Raw genomic sequence first — 15238 nt, 5'->3', positions numbered from 1 at the left:
CAAACATTTTACTCAAGTGCAGAACAACTTTTATTTGCCTTTATTAGCTCACCTGAGCCAAAGGCTCATGGTGAGCTCTTGTGACCGCTCAATGTCCGTTGTGCATCGTGTGTCGTCCGCCATCAACAATTTCTAAAAAAAATCTTCTTCTTCAAAACCAATAGGCAGAATTACACCAAACTTCACAGGAATAATCCTTGGGTGGCCCCCTTTCAAAATTGTTCAAAGAATTAAATTCTAAGCTGAACTCGGGTTTCCATAGCAACCGAAAGGATAAACTTAAAAATCTTCTTGTTCAAAACCTCAAGGGGTAGAGCCTCAATATTTGGCATGTCACATCATCTAATGGTTCTCTATGAAGATTGTTCAAATTGTGCCCAAGGGTTGAAAAGAAGCCCCGCCTCGGGGGTCAAATGGTTTACAAAGACTTATATAGGGAACACTTCTTGTCCAAAACCACAGGTTCTAGGGCTTTGATATTTGGTGTGTGGCATCATCTAGTGGTTCCCTACCAAGAATGTTCAAATTATACCCCTAGGGTCAAATATGGCCCTGCTCTTGGGGTCATATGGTTTACATATACTTATATAGGGAAAAACTTCGAAAATCTTTTGTTAAAAACTACAGGGCCTAGGGCTTTGATATTTGGTATGTGACATTATCTAGTGGTCCGCTACCAAGATTGTTCAAATTATGCCCCTGGGGTGAAAAAAGGCCCTGCCCTGGGGGTCCCAAATTTTACATAGACTTGTATAGGAAAAGACTTTTAAAAACTTCTTGTCTTAAACCGTAGCATTGCCTTGTGGTCCTCTACCAAGATTGTTCAAATTATTACCCTTTGGTGAAAAGAGGGCCCGACCCGAGGGTCCAAAAAAAATTCACATACTTATATAGGAAAAAAAACTTTAAAAATCTTCTTGACTGGAACCACAAGATCTAGGTCTTTGATATTTAGTATGTAGCATTGCTTTATAGTCCTCTACAAGATTGTTCAAATTATTACCCTGATGTGAAAAGTGGCCCCACCCCAGGGATCCCAAGTTTTACATAGTCTTATATACTATTAGGATTAAAAAAAAAAAATCTTCTTGTCTGAAAGTTCAAGGCCTAGGCCTTTGATACTTGGTATGTAGCATTGCCTAGTGGTTCTCTAATAAGAATGTTCAAATTATGCCTCTGGGGAGAAAAGAGGCCCTGCCCATGGGGTCTCTTGTTGAGTTATATGGAAAAAAATACTTAAAAAATTCTCTGATTGTATTTCCTAGACTGTTTTATTATGATTATCTGATGACCCCAAGTAATTAGGGGTAATTTGACTTTGACCTTGACCTACTGACCTACTTTTTTATTTTTTAAGAGCCTTCAAATTTGGATGACAAATACAGTTTTGCACACCAATCTTAAAACTGAGTTTCAGTGACCATGAATGTGACCTACTGACCTACTTTCATAATATTTTAGCATCAGTTTGACATTTGAAACATGTAGCTCATATTACTTAGGTGAGCGATCCAGGATCATCATGACCCACTTGTTCGAACTTTGCCATAACATTTGGAATCTCTAGCAGACATGCTTGAAAAAGACACATATATAATTCAATACATATTGTAGAATGGTACTGAATTCTTAATCAAACCAAACAGATATATACAAATCCTGTTTTGACCAGTTCAGATGCATTTGCTATATCTAAGGTCTACTGTACACTGTAACACAGTTATTTCAATGCAACAGTCACTAATAATATAGCTATACACTATAATATGAGTTTTAGGTTTCTTATCTCAGTTTGGATATTGTCATATAGTTTTTCATTTTCTGATTCAAGATCATCAGCATGTTGTTTGATTTGATCCTTTTCTTGTTTTGTCTTGTAATACTCTAGTTTCCACTTTTCTGATTCTTTCTCAAGTTCATGTTTTAGTCTTTGAATTTCATCACGAAGTCTTTCATTTTCTTCTTCAGTATCATCTACTTTTTGTTTTAGTTTGTTTACTTCTTTTGTTGCTCCATTATATTTTTGTTCCATATTCTTTGCCTTGTTTTCTAGGCGACGTTCTTGCTTAGAAAATGATATTATATTTTCGTAAAGTTTCAGCTGTATTGCTAGATTGCCATTCTCAAGCTTGAATATATGATTCTCTGTTTTAACCTTGTTTAGAGCCTCACTGCAGCCAGGCCTTTCTTCGGTGGATATTTTTTGCAGCTCTTTGATAGAATTGTCCATATCTGATTGTGGAATTCCTAAATTTTTTATATTTTCTTCTAATGACTTTATTTCAGATTCAGTTGTGTCATTATCATATCTTTGTTCTAAGTGGGACATTTGATTCCGCAACATTCTAATTTCTGTTAGATGTTCACTTAAGGGTTTACCGTTTTCATCAGGTTTATCTAATTTGAACAATTTAGAGTCTACAAGTGCATATACAAGTTTACCAATGTCCCACTTACCATTGTTCCAGCTCTCTTCAGATTTCATATTGTTTAAGACTTGTTCTCTTTTTCTTTCCATGCGTCGTTTTCTTGAGACATCAGAAGTGTTTGTGAGTCTTTCTTGAAATTTGTCTTCTTCTTTTTCATCCAACAACTTTACACATTTACGACTCCAGCTCCATGGTTGATCAGGATATTTTTTATCCCATTGTGTTTTGAAGCATAACATAAGTGCTGGAAGCACAACTTTCCTTAAAATTTTGTTAAGTATGTTACTGTTGAACTCCTCATCTTCCATGCTGGAATCTGTAAAGATAGAAAGGGCAATATATAGCATACTGATCTTTTTTAGCATTTTGGCTGGTCTTCAAACTGTATGTTTAAGCTTATAAATGGATAGTTATACAAGTTAACAGGTCTTAAGAAACTATATTGAAATAACTTTGTTCTTTCTGTCATATATTGATCTTCCTTTTCGTACTCTAGAATTGACATTTCTTGACATTTAAAACAATAACCCAAAAACCTTAAATTCATGGATTTGAAATTTTAGATTAACAAGTTGTAGATGACAGTGGAACATGTATTCCTACTGAAACAGCATGAAACTGACATTTTGTGTGTTTCCGATTAATACCTCTGCATTGTGTATGTTTTGATTTTAATACAAAGTATGGAAAGTGTATATTATTATTATATATGATTAGAACAAGAACCACTGAAGAATCAAATGCTTAGAGATTCAATGTGCAACTAACCAAAAATCATATTTAATGCTCACGATGGAGACAGTCAACCAAACAATGTCAAATAGACAAAGAACATGAAAACTGTTCCTCTACCAGGCTGTACATTTTCAAGGTTCACCCTGGAAATGATGCTGGAAATACCTGGTATTACATGGTAATCCATGGAAATCCCTGGTAAATGATGACTTTTCCATATTCTGTTACATGAAATGTGGTATAATTTCCATGTAATGCGGAATTTTATTTCCAGCCCTTTCCAGCTTAGGCTGGACTATGATGGAAAGAGGCTGGACAACAGAGGTAAAAGGCTGGAAACCTCTGGAAATGACCCCATGGCAACATGGAAAGTGGAACTTAGTAATTTTTAAGGCTGGAAAAATATGGAAAAAACTTTGAAATTTTACAGACCACCATGGAAAGAACTTAGTTATTTTTTAATCAAAATAACTGAGGAATAAATTTAAAATGCTTCTTTTTCAGTCCAGGGTGGTAAAGGCTGATCATGACTATTGCAAGCTTGCAGAAAGCTTACGCAAGCTTGCGTGTATTAACATACAGAATTCTGCAAGCTTGCGATAGCTTTGCAAGCTTGCGCAAGCTTTTATAGTTGCAAGCTTGCGCAAGCTTTTTCTGTTAAAGCTGGACTTAGAAAATTTCATGCCAGTTGTAAGGTGGGAAGCAGTAAAAAATTCTAAGTTGAGAAACATGGAAAAAATCTATAAAAATCATTATTTGATGATGATTTATTTTTATTTTAACATATTGGTATTCAAATTAAATGACATGAAACAAAGGATCTAAATATCAGGTAAACATTTATTTTTTCTATATATGTCTATATAAGGGCATGTCACACTAAATACCAAAACTATCAATTTGTCTGTAGCATGCACAATATAAATAAGACAATAAAATATGACAAGAAATATCTTTAACACTTTTTTATACATTTTATGTTGAGAATGTCTGAATTGATCATACAGAGAAAACTGTACAAGTGTACATGTAAGTATATAAGTCATATGGAAAATATATGATATACAGGTGATATTCTCTTAACTTTTACTCAGTAGCAAAGCTGCCATTTTTAGAGGATGGGGTTAGTTATATTATAATCTGACAATTTTTTTTCCAAATTTTTCTGTCCAGAAAGAGGAAATCAGCTGAAAAAGGAAAAATTGCATCCTTGAAATTTTAAACTAATATTAAAATTTATTGAAATATCATGCTTTTTTTTTTCTCCTAGAAAACAACAGCTGCAGCAACAGTAATTGCATGAACTAGTACAATTCTTTTCACCAATTCATAAAAAGTTACCTGGCAAAGGGATTCCTAGATAAGTGATAAATCATTTGGGTCTACTACAGTGTATGTATATTGCTTGTCTCACTACAGGAGATTATCTCATGCAGACTGATAAGATCTGGAACATGCTTTATATTTAGAAACTCATAACAAGAGATCAACCAATGAAAATAAAGTCAGGGAACTACTTCTGGGGGCTGTACATGTACCACAAAAGTAATCCATAGTTTTTTCTGTTTTATATCAGAGTAATCTTCAAAATTTATGAGTATGTGATTGAATGGAATAAAATCTTCCTCTAGTACAAAAATATTTTAACATCATAGATGTATCATTACCTTCATTAGCTGACTGTAAATGGCACATTTGCCCAAAAATATCAAAATTTCAAATCTACACAGGAAGTTCTTTGACAGAGAGCAGAATAGAGTAAATATTTGGGAGGTGTTTCCCTAAATATTTTACTATGTGCAGCTTATTTCATCTTGGAAGTTAACAATAATTAACAGAATGCACCAGGTGAGTTCATAAAATTTATTTATTTTCAAACAGTAATCTAGATTACCTTTAACAATGTCAAAACTAGAACAATGGATTCTAACAGGAAGCATGTGGTTTAGTTTTCACCGTGTAATGCAACAAATGATTTTTACTTCATGTCATTTTGTTCCACTGCAACTATTATGCAGCTGCAATTTCTAATTTATCATGCTTTTAATTTATAAGAAGGAAAATTGGATATTCTTTTTAAATGAAAATACCAAATGGAGCAAAAAAAAAATAAGGCCAGTAGAGTTATCTCCACAGGTGGCACTACTGAGTAAACAATGCTACCAGTCTGCTGACTACAATATTACACAGTATATTCAGGGAATATTTGGTTTAAATCAATGTTTTAACTGTTATTATATGAAAATTATTTTTTAACAGGAAGAAATGTTTATGGATAATTAATTAATTTAGTTATTATTATAGATCATTATACCTTTTATTGAAACAGCAGAACATTATATCGAAAATTTAGCAAAAATACACATATTAAGCAGCTTTTTGTTATTTATAGGTACTTTTATTGTAACTTCTTCTTTTGTTAATTCTGATATCTTTAACTACATTTATCACTTAGTCTAATTCTTTTCAATATTAATATGATTTTCAAATTTTCAACAACAAAAAGTAGCATCTTTAATAATGGGAATTGCATGTCTAGTCCAAGTCTATTATAACTTTTTAGAATTTTTATTTTTAGAATTGTGATTAGAGCCAGTCTATAATTATCTAAGGTCCAATATCATATGATAATATTAAAATCTGTAAATTAGACTGGCATTTGTCACAAGAACATAAATTTTTAAAAATCACATTTTTTTTCAATTTTGTGACAAGTTCTTTATTATCAGTCTTGCGGCTAGTCTAGTCTAGTCCACCTACTTATGATGGTCTTTGTCTAATATTTACCCATTTCAACAAAATAAACTGGAATGTACAAGTATATAAAATTTCTATGTTCAAGGTTAAATGTAAAGATTTAGGTTTTCCCTTTAGGAGTCTTACAGAATATTGACATATATTATATTTGCAATGTTCAGGGAGATTATTTGAGCTTATCATACTTTAACTTATGGAAAATATATCAGCTTTTACATATTGTTACATGCTATATTACATAATATATAAATAACTTCTCCAACTACTATGAAGCAAAAAAAAGTATAAACAGTACTGTCAACTGATGAATGCATCAGAGACATTTTTTGGCCTCATTATTCATCACAATGTACAGTTTCAATTTTAGATCATTATACCCAATAATAAACTATGAAAAAATTATGGACATCTAAGTGTTAAATTAAATCTATTTTTCAGGTATAGCATCATATGTGTATATAAAGTATCAGCACACATGAATGAATTGAGACATGTTTAGTGACCCAATGTATTGTGTTCAAAGGCTCCATCCAACAGTTCAAAGACATGTAAGTATACTGGCATTATATATTACTATAGTAATATACCAGTACACACACTACCATAGTTCTAGGTCAATTGACAATTTTCCCCAAACATGACTGAATGTATCAACCGATTTCCAGCAGGACCCATAGCAGGTTTTATAATTATTCCCCTTGTATCAAGTCCAGACCAATATTATTATATATAATGGTTAAAAAGTAACAAATTAAGTAATCACTTGGCAGTCAACACAACTTGGGATGTCAGTGCAGGTAACTGGTAGAAATAAAACTTGTTACTATTTATACAATAAGAGCAATGCATTATAGTCCAACCTATTAATCACTAACCCAAAACACTGAAAATATCTGTCTGCCTTCATTGGAACCTTATTCTACCAACATTTGAAATCAAATTGAGAAATAAAGCTTCGTGAAAATGCAACAGGTAATATTATTACTTGCTTAAATCTGCAGTGTTGCCTGTATCATAAAGATGCACTAACTTTGAATACCATGTAAGATATTAATTTTATTTTAAAACTATGAACTATGGACAATACTAATGAAGAAACTGCTTTAATGGTTTAATATCTAGTGATTCATTATTTCAACAGGTCATAGCAGTGGAGCAAATGGTGGCAAATGATGGCTTTGTGGTGGTTAGTGAAAAACTGTGGCAATCTACATTGGTGGTGGCAAACACTGACAGAAAATTTCTGGACCAGCAGTGACATAAGTTGAAAATAATGACATATTTTACACTGTACTGAAGATGTAATTGCGAAAATTATTCAAGAAATAATATTATCTCATTCAGTGATTTGTCGCTGAATAAATCATTGTTTGGAGTTCAGATGCGAAGGAATTATATCACGAGGGCGCAACATTACTGAAAGGATTTTCTTCAAACTTTCACAAATGAACAATCTTGATGGGTAGATACAACTACAATTACAATGCATTCAAAATCAGTGGCACAGAAACTGGTAGGGGACTATGTATTGCCTTGCAATACTTCAGCACCTTGTTGTTTTATATGTGTAACCTGTAAATGATTATTGATGTGTTTTATAAAGTTAAGAAGTCCTAGATGAAATTTTTAGTTTTTAATTTTAGCCTCACCTATGGACATGCACTGCTTAGGGGAGCTCATTTGTGATCATCCTTTGTCCAAGACCATGAATCAAACCTACAACCTGCTGCACACAGCATTTTAATTTAGGATATAATCATATGGGGTATAACTTTTTGCTATTTCAGGGCCCTTAGAACTAGGCTGGAATATTTTCCAGGTTATACCAGGCTCATTTTCCAGCATTCCCTGGAAAATTTACCATGGTAAAACCTGGAACATTTTCCAGGCTTATCCATGCTATGCTGGAAAATGTTCCAGGCTTTTCCAGACTTTGGTTAAAAAACGGTCCGAATACTCCAGGTTCATGGAAAAACAGGAATTTTATTCCTGGCAGCCTGGAAGATGTTCCAGATTTTACCATGGTATATTTTCCAGGGATGCTGGTATATCATGGTACATATTCCAGCCTTGGCTTTTTCAAATTTTCCGCACTGATAATTTGGTTAGGCTGGAAAAGGCTGGAAACTTGGTCCGAATACTCCAGGCTTTTTTTTTCCTATGGAATTCCATGGTAAACCCTGGAACTATTTCACCCGGGTATCCCTGTTTAACTGCATTTTAAGCTGTTCTATTTCATATTTTTGAGGGCTAAGTGTAGGCAGCTATGTATTTTGCATACAGGTAGCTTAGCGCCCGGCCAGGCTGCAGTGTGCTGCATTTATATTTATACTGTTAGTGCATTTATAAATCCAATTACTGTATATACTCGCGTAATAAGGCGCACTCGCTTATAAGATGCACCCTGATATTGGACTATCAATTGGGGAGGTTTTGCACTGACCCTCATATAAGACGCAGTTATATTTTTATACAAACTATTTCAGAAATTTGTAGAGATGCATTATTTTCCCCAGCATTCTATGATTTGTAATAGAAAATAGCAGAAAATTGACAATTTTATTGTAAAAATGCAGAATTTAAATGAACTGGTAACAGCAGAAAAAGGTTAAAGAAAGGCCGAAGTTTTGACAATATTCGCTGATTAAATCTTTGAAAGAACTTGCAGACTTGTTTATAATATGTTAAATAAAATAAAGTATTTTAAAATCCACTTTCGTGTGTAAAAATGCAATGTAATAACTTCAAAATGACATCTAGAAAACGGCGGAAAATTGATGACTTTTGCCGATTTTATTTTTGAAAAAACTTGAAAAGCTGTTTCATAATATGTAGAATAAAATAAAGTATTCTAAAATCCACTTTCATTTGTAATAATATGCACAAAATATCTCCGAAACGGGGAAATTACGTTTAGAATTACGTCTAGAAATTTGACGATATTCGCCCATTTTACTCCTAATACTTAGAAACGCTGAATGTTCGGCCATGTTTCCATAACAGTAACACAGAATGTTTAGGAAAATAATGTATTTCTTGCAATTATTCGGCGACTACGTACCAGGATACACAATTTTTAATTTGCTTTCAAAGGATCTCCCATACATGTTTAGGTTTTTTCATTAAAACATGCGCTGCATACAATAAGAAAATTAATGAGTTTAAATATCCTCACCAATTTTCCCAAAGTGATTAACGCAAGTCCATAAAAGCAAACAAACAAACAAAGCATATTACATATTTTAATTTTATGTGACATACGGTAACTAATAACGCATTAATTTATCACATATTTCAAACACACAAAATTAATCACATAATTTTAAAGCACGTGTGTACATATATTATTTGCAAACAAATTTACAGATAAGTTATCAACACTTTAATCTTCAAACAAAATTTTAACATCAAATTCATTTCATCAGTTTTTAGCTCACCTGAGCATGAAGTGCTCAAAGATGAGCTTTAGTGATCGCCCTGTGTCTGTCGTCGTCATCGTCCGTCCGTCCGTCGTCAACAATTTGACTGTTAACACTCTAGAGGTCACATTTTGGCCCAATCTTAATGAAACTTGGTCAGAATGTTACCCTTAATAAAATCTTGGACGAGTTTGATATTGGGTCATCTGGGGTCAATAACTAGGTCACCAGGTCAAATCAAAGGAAAAGCTTGTTAACACTCTAGAGGTCACAAATTTGGCCAAATCTTAATGAAACTTGGTCAGAATGTTACCACTAATACAATCTTGGAAGAGTTCGATATTGGGTCATCTGGGGTCAAAAACTAGGTCACAAGGTCAAATCAAAGGAAAAGCTTGTTAACACTAGAAGTCACAATTTTGGCCAAATCTTAATGAAACTTAAACAGAGTGTTATCCTCAATAAAGTCCTGGACCAGTTTGATATTGGGTCATCTGGGGTCAAAAACTAGGTCACCAGGTCAGATCAAAGGAAAAGCTTGTTAACACTGTAGAGGCCGCATTTATGACTGTATCTTCATGAAACTTAGTTAGAATGTTAATATTGATGATCTTAAGGTCCAGGTTGAATCTGGGTTATGTAGGATCAAAAACTAGGTCACCTGGTCAAATCAAAGGAAAAGCTAGTTTACACTGTAGAGGCCACATTTATGACAGAATCATAATGAAACTTGATCAAAATGTTAATCTTGATGATCTATAGCTCAAATTTGAATCTGGGTTAGGTTGTGTCAAAAACTAGGTCACCAGGTCAAATCAAAGGAAAAGCTTGTTAACACTCTAGAGGCCATATTTATGACTGTATCTTCATGAAACTTAGTCAAAATGTTGCACTTGATGATATTTAGGACAAGTTTGAATCTGGGTCAAGTCGGGTCAAAAACTAGGTCACCAGGTCAAATCAAAGGAAAAGCTAGTACACACTTTAGAGGCCACATTTATGACCATATCTTAATCTTAATGGAACTTAGTCAGAATGTTAATCTTGATGATCTTTAGGTCAGATTTAAATCTAGGTCAGGTGGGGTCAAAAACTAGGTCACTAGGTCATAGCAAAGGAAAAGCTTGTTAATACCCTAGAGGCCACATTTATGACTGTATCTTCATGAAACTTAGTCAGAATGTTAAACTTGATGATCTTTAGGTCAAGTTCGAATCTGATCTGGGTCATGTCAGGTCAAAAACAAGGTCATGGTGTCAGATCAAAGGAATAGCTAGTTAACACTTTAGAGGCCACATTTATGACCATATCTTAATGAAACTTGGTCAGAATGTTATAAATCTTGATGATCTTTTGGTCAACAGGTCAGGTGAGCAATACAGGGCCTTCATGGCCCTCTTGTTCATATTTGCTTTTGCATATTCCACAACTTTAAGTTTAAATGCCACATCATAAGAATTCCTTTTGTGTTTCATTGTGTATTCCGGAGATTAAGAAGTGACAATAACGCAAAAAAGGTGGTGAGATCTAAGGATACATGTACTTTTATGGCGTTTAATCTGACACATACATCAATTAAATATGGATATGCCCACTTTGAAATGTTATCCAATCATATTCAAGTTCCAAGTAGCTATACATCTCTACGGTACCTTCATTAGACTAGAGGGCGGAATTAAAATAATTGCAGCCGACTTTTCTATGAAGTCGCCAATTAACAGCAATCAGTATTTATGATACATCTATTTCTATACGCGTGTTTGTTTAACACTTTGCTCTTTCAGATGAATTATAATGGATGCGGTTTAACAGTTTACACTTGCAACGAATTATAGGTACCGTATTATATGCAATTGGCGATAATTAACTTTTAATAACTTTCGGTTTGCGGGTGGTGGAAAAGTATTTTCTTTGCTCAATTATATCGGTCATTTCCAATTTAACTAAAGCAATTTTCTTCAGATTTTCTGAAAGAGTTTTGATTTTAAAAGAAAAAAATACATTTGTAAATAAGAAATACTTTAGATATTAAACTGTCAAATTGTAAAGTAAGTAAATAATAGATCTTTATTGAGGACAGAAACAGGGTGCGTGTCCATTTAGATTTTAATACCCATATGCAATGGCTGACGAAAAACGTATGTAGCGGGTTGCAGACTTGAAAAAAATACATTTGTAAATAAAATATACTTTCGATATTAATATATCATATCATAAATAAGTAAATAATAAATCTTTATAGCGGACCGAAATACGGTATGTGTCCGTAAAGTTTTTAGCACTGCTATGTGCAATGGCTGCCGAAAAACGAAAGAACATGTCTGCAGACGCGGAAATAGATGCCCTGAGCTGTAAACTCAGGACTTTTTTTTTAAATTTTCACTTAATTTTCTTGTAGTATGCGCTTATAAGACGCCTGCCCTTCATGGAACTGAAAATATGACCCCCAAAGTTGCGTCTTAAATGCGAATATAGGCAGTAAGCCTCATTTTTGATTAGGAAAGACAAAGTTTTTGGCCATAAAATTGACATGTATTTGAAAATTGGAAAAGATCTTTATATTACATTTTGTTATCCAGTTCCCCCACCGCCAACACTAAATTGCCCCTATTGATTGTACGCACATGTTGAGTGTACAATATACTGACTAAAGTTTAGGATTAGGTTTAACATTGGTTTAATAGTGTACTGGTTTCCCAGTAGTTTCCGGACCCAAGTAGTTTTCCGGACCTTTCACATTTCCTGCTGTATAGACTTTACGCCATAGTAAAACATCTCGGTAACAATATTATATTATCTAGACATTTGTTGCCTTTACCTAGCAGCGAAAACCTAGCATTACCGAACGTATTTATTATTTGAAAATCCCGGTTGTTTTAACTTACTTCGGTGTAATGTTTACAAAAGAGAGTGTCAACCGCAGGGGAATTCCAGTTACAGTGCGCATGCGCAGAAATTGAGGCCCCTTGAAGGTAAACATCAGTCAATTGATGCTCCCATTTACAGACGATACAGTAAAAACATACTGATAGTAATAAAATAAAACAACGAAAGTCAGAAAAATTCGACCTTTTCACTTAACTACGGCATTCAATCATCGATTAAAAATAGGAACCAAAATAGACAGGGATTTACCTACGCTACCGTCTATCAATCAAATTTTTAGCATCAGTGTCCATGCCCGAGTGGTCAGGGCGATAGACTACCAATTCTGAGACCAGTCTTGTTGTGTTTTTTTTAGAAAATAGTTGTTAATTGTATTAAAAGTTCTTAATTTCTTTTTTGTAATATTACCAGTTCGCTCAATACGTCCCGTCATTTTAGCGTGACATTGCAAACATTGTTCAAACGTAATAAGACGAAACTATAATGAGCGTATTATAAATCTAGTATTTGTTAAATTCTTGAAAATATTCTTTTCTAATCATCATCTCGCCGTAGAATTATGTTTTAGTTTTGAATATATGTAACGAAGTCGGAAATGTTTGCTTTTAGAGAAAGGTTACAACTGTGCAATGAAAGGTCCGGAAAACTACTCGGACTAGCTGAGATATTAATGGAATTAATTGCCCCCTTTGAGGCCTCATCTACATTTGTGTTATGAACACAAGTGTAATACGAATTCTGCATGGTGTTAACGAAGAACCTAGGTTTTTTCTGTGAAAATTTTATGTTTCTACTATGTTTTGTTTGAAAGTTACAGGCAAAAAATAGCGATTTCGGTCCGGAAACTACTGGGAAACCAGTACATTTAATGGGCGAGTACACTCGTGTGAGAATTAATGCTGTTCCCCTCCCCAACTCACACACAGTAACTTTGAACCCTGCACCCTCACACTGAAACTCTTACCAGCTATTTTAATAGTCAATCACATAGAATATGTTATACAACAGGAACTTTGACCTGCCTATTTAGTGTTACATAATTTGTGTGTCTTTCTGTCCTGTGACAGGGTAAAAAAAAATAGACAACTTTTTATCTACTTGTTATAACATCAGTCTGATCATATATGAAGCCCAAATTTAAAACACATTTTTCAATTTCAGTTAAACTTGGCGCAAGATGATAGACATACATAATCTTTGTTTTGTCAAAAATTCTTTTAACCACATTTTAATGGTATCAAATAAAATACTGTAGTCCCAGTATTAGTTCAAAGAAATTATTATAAGTATTATAAAAGAAAATCAAAAGTTTTTACCTGTATGATAAAGCTATCAGCAACGTCTTTCCTCTATTTGCGTGTATTTAGTAACTTTGAGTTTAAAAATACACACAGTTCAATATGGGTTGTTCATTAAACTCTTAAATGTAAAAATCAATGTTCAATTTCTTTAGAAAATTAAAAAAAATAGTTTTGATATACAAACATACTATAATAAGGCATAGAAAATTAAAATAAGAAATTTTTTATGTCTTAAAGAATTTGGGGATGTTTTGTCCTACTTTTTTTTTAGCAGGTGAGTTTTTGTCAGATACTGCCAATTGCTGCTAAACTTCGTATCATCACAATTTGTAAAACTTATTGTTGAAACTGGAGATTTTTGCAGTATTTTAGAAAAGTGTAATCATATCCGAATATAATATTTTGGATAAATACCGAGCTGTGTTATGAAATTTTAACATTCAAGTAACAGACATTATAGATATTGTTATCCCCCGACGAAAGTCAGAGGGATATAGTTTTGGCGTTGTCTGTCCGTCCATCCGGAGCCATATCTAGGAAATGGTTGGGAATATTTATATAAAACTTCATGTACATGTTCATCACTATGAGTATTTGCAGCCGGCCAAGTTTCAGTCAGATTGCCCTAGTAACACCAGAGTTATGGCCCTTAGAAGTTTCTAGTGTTAACTATATAGGGTACTATAAATATAGCAATTTCTGCATCATAACTTTTGATATATTTGACCTAGAACTATGAAACTTGAACAGACCTTAGATCACCATAATGTGGTTGTGTACACACAATTTCGTTCAGATTTATTTTGTAACTTAAGAGTTTTTGCCCTTTAATTGTATAAAATCCACATATTTGTAATAACAAACTTACCATTTGGTTGAATTTCATTAAATTTCTTTCATTCTTTTCCATGAACATTTATTGTAAACATGTGAATGTGTACCCACACCTGGTGACCTCCCGACCCCCCCCCCCCACCCCAAAAAAAAATCCTTATTTTAGATTTTTTTCAAACAAACGCCATATACATGTTCACCACTATGAGGTTATGGGGCCCATCAAGTTTCAGTCAGATTGCCCAGGTAACACCAGAGTTATGGCCCTTAGAAGTTTCTAGTGTTATAGCTATATAGGGTACTATAAATATGGCAATTTCTGCATCATAACTTTTGATATATTTTACCTAGAACTATGAAACTTAAACAGAATTTAGAGCACTATAATGTGGTTGTGCACACACAATTTCATACGGATTTCCTATGTAACTTCAGAGTTATTGCCCTTTAATTGTCTATAAATCCACATATTTGTAATAACAAACTTACCATTTGGCAAAATTTCATTAAATTTCTTTCATTTCTTTTCCCTGAACATTTATTATTAACATGTGAAATTGTTCACCCGCACCTGGTCACCCACTTGCCTTGGTCACACCCCCTCCCTCTCCCAACCCCCCTCCCCCTCTTTAAATTTTTTTTTTTTTTCATACCTTATTTTAGATTTTTTTCAAACTCTCCATGAATATTTATCAACATGCAAGTTTTACCGTTTCCCCACCTCGCATTTCAATTAACTGCATTTTATTTTAAAAGCTAAGCTTATTACAGTAAGCATATGCCATTCAGAATAAATTCTTTAGTCAGGATCAAAGTATCATACATTTATTATGTACTCTTTAATTGAACATTTGTCTTTTTAATTTTAAATTGATTT

At 33.5% G+C, this 15238-nt stretch overlaps 2 protein-coding genes and 1 long non-coding RNA gene across 3 annotated transcripts in view; 2 read left to right on the top strand and 1 right to left on the bottom strand.

Moving 5' to 3' along the window:
• LOC128551314 (dymeclin-like) overlaps nucleotides 1-15238 on the top strand; it is a 176434-nt gene that overhangs the window by 131910 nt on the left and 29286 nt on the right. The window lies entirely within an intron of this gene.
• On the bottom strand, nucleotides 1574-13609 carry LOC128551315 (synaptonemal complex protein 1-like). Its single transcript, XM_053532134.1, has 2 exons — nucleotides 13543-13609; nucleotides 1574-2745 (listed from the first exon to the last, which is right to left on the bottom strand). Exon 2 carries the CDS (start codon nucleotides 2735-2737, stop codon nucleotides 1760-1762), a length of 978 nt encoding a protein of 325 aa, XP_053388109.1. The 5' UTR covers nucleotides 2738-2745; nucleotides 13543-13609; the 3' UTR covers nucleotides 1574-1759.
• LOC128551316 (uncharacterized) lies at nucleotides 5145-7537 on the top strand. The gene is made up of 2 exons (XR_008368752.1): nucleotides 5145-6469; nucleotides 7063-7537. It is a non-coding gene; the product is annotated as an uncharacterized LOC128551316 (long non-coding RNA).

The sequence above is a fragment of the Mercenaria mercenaria genome, chromosome 19, assembly GCF_021730395.1.
Source record: "Mercenaria mercenaria strain notata chromosome 19, MADL_Memer_1, whole genome shotgun sequence".
Taxonomy (NCBI): Eukaryota; Metazoa; Mollusca; class Bivalvia; order Venerida; family Veneridae; genus Mercenaria; species Mercenaria mercenaria.
This window is presented reverse-complemented; position numbering and strand designations above follow the sequence as displayed.

Coding starts and splice junctions, on each gene's coding strand:
- LOC128551315 (XM_053532134.1), bottom strand. CDS start 2,737: ATGGAAGATGAGGAGTTCAACAGTAACATACTTAACAAAATTTTAAGG.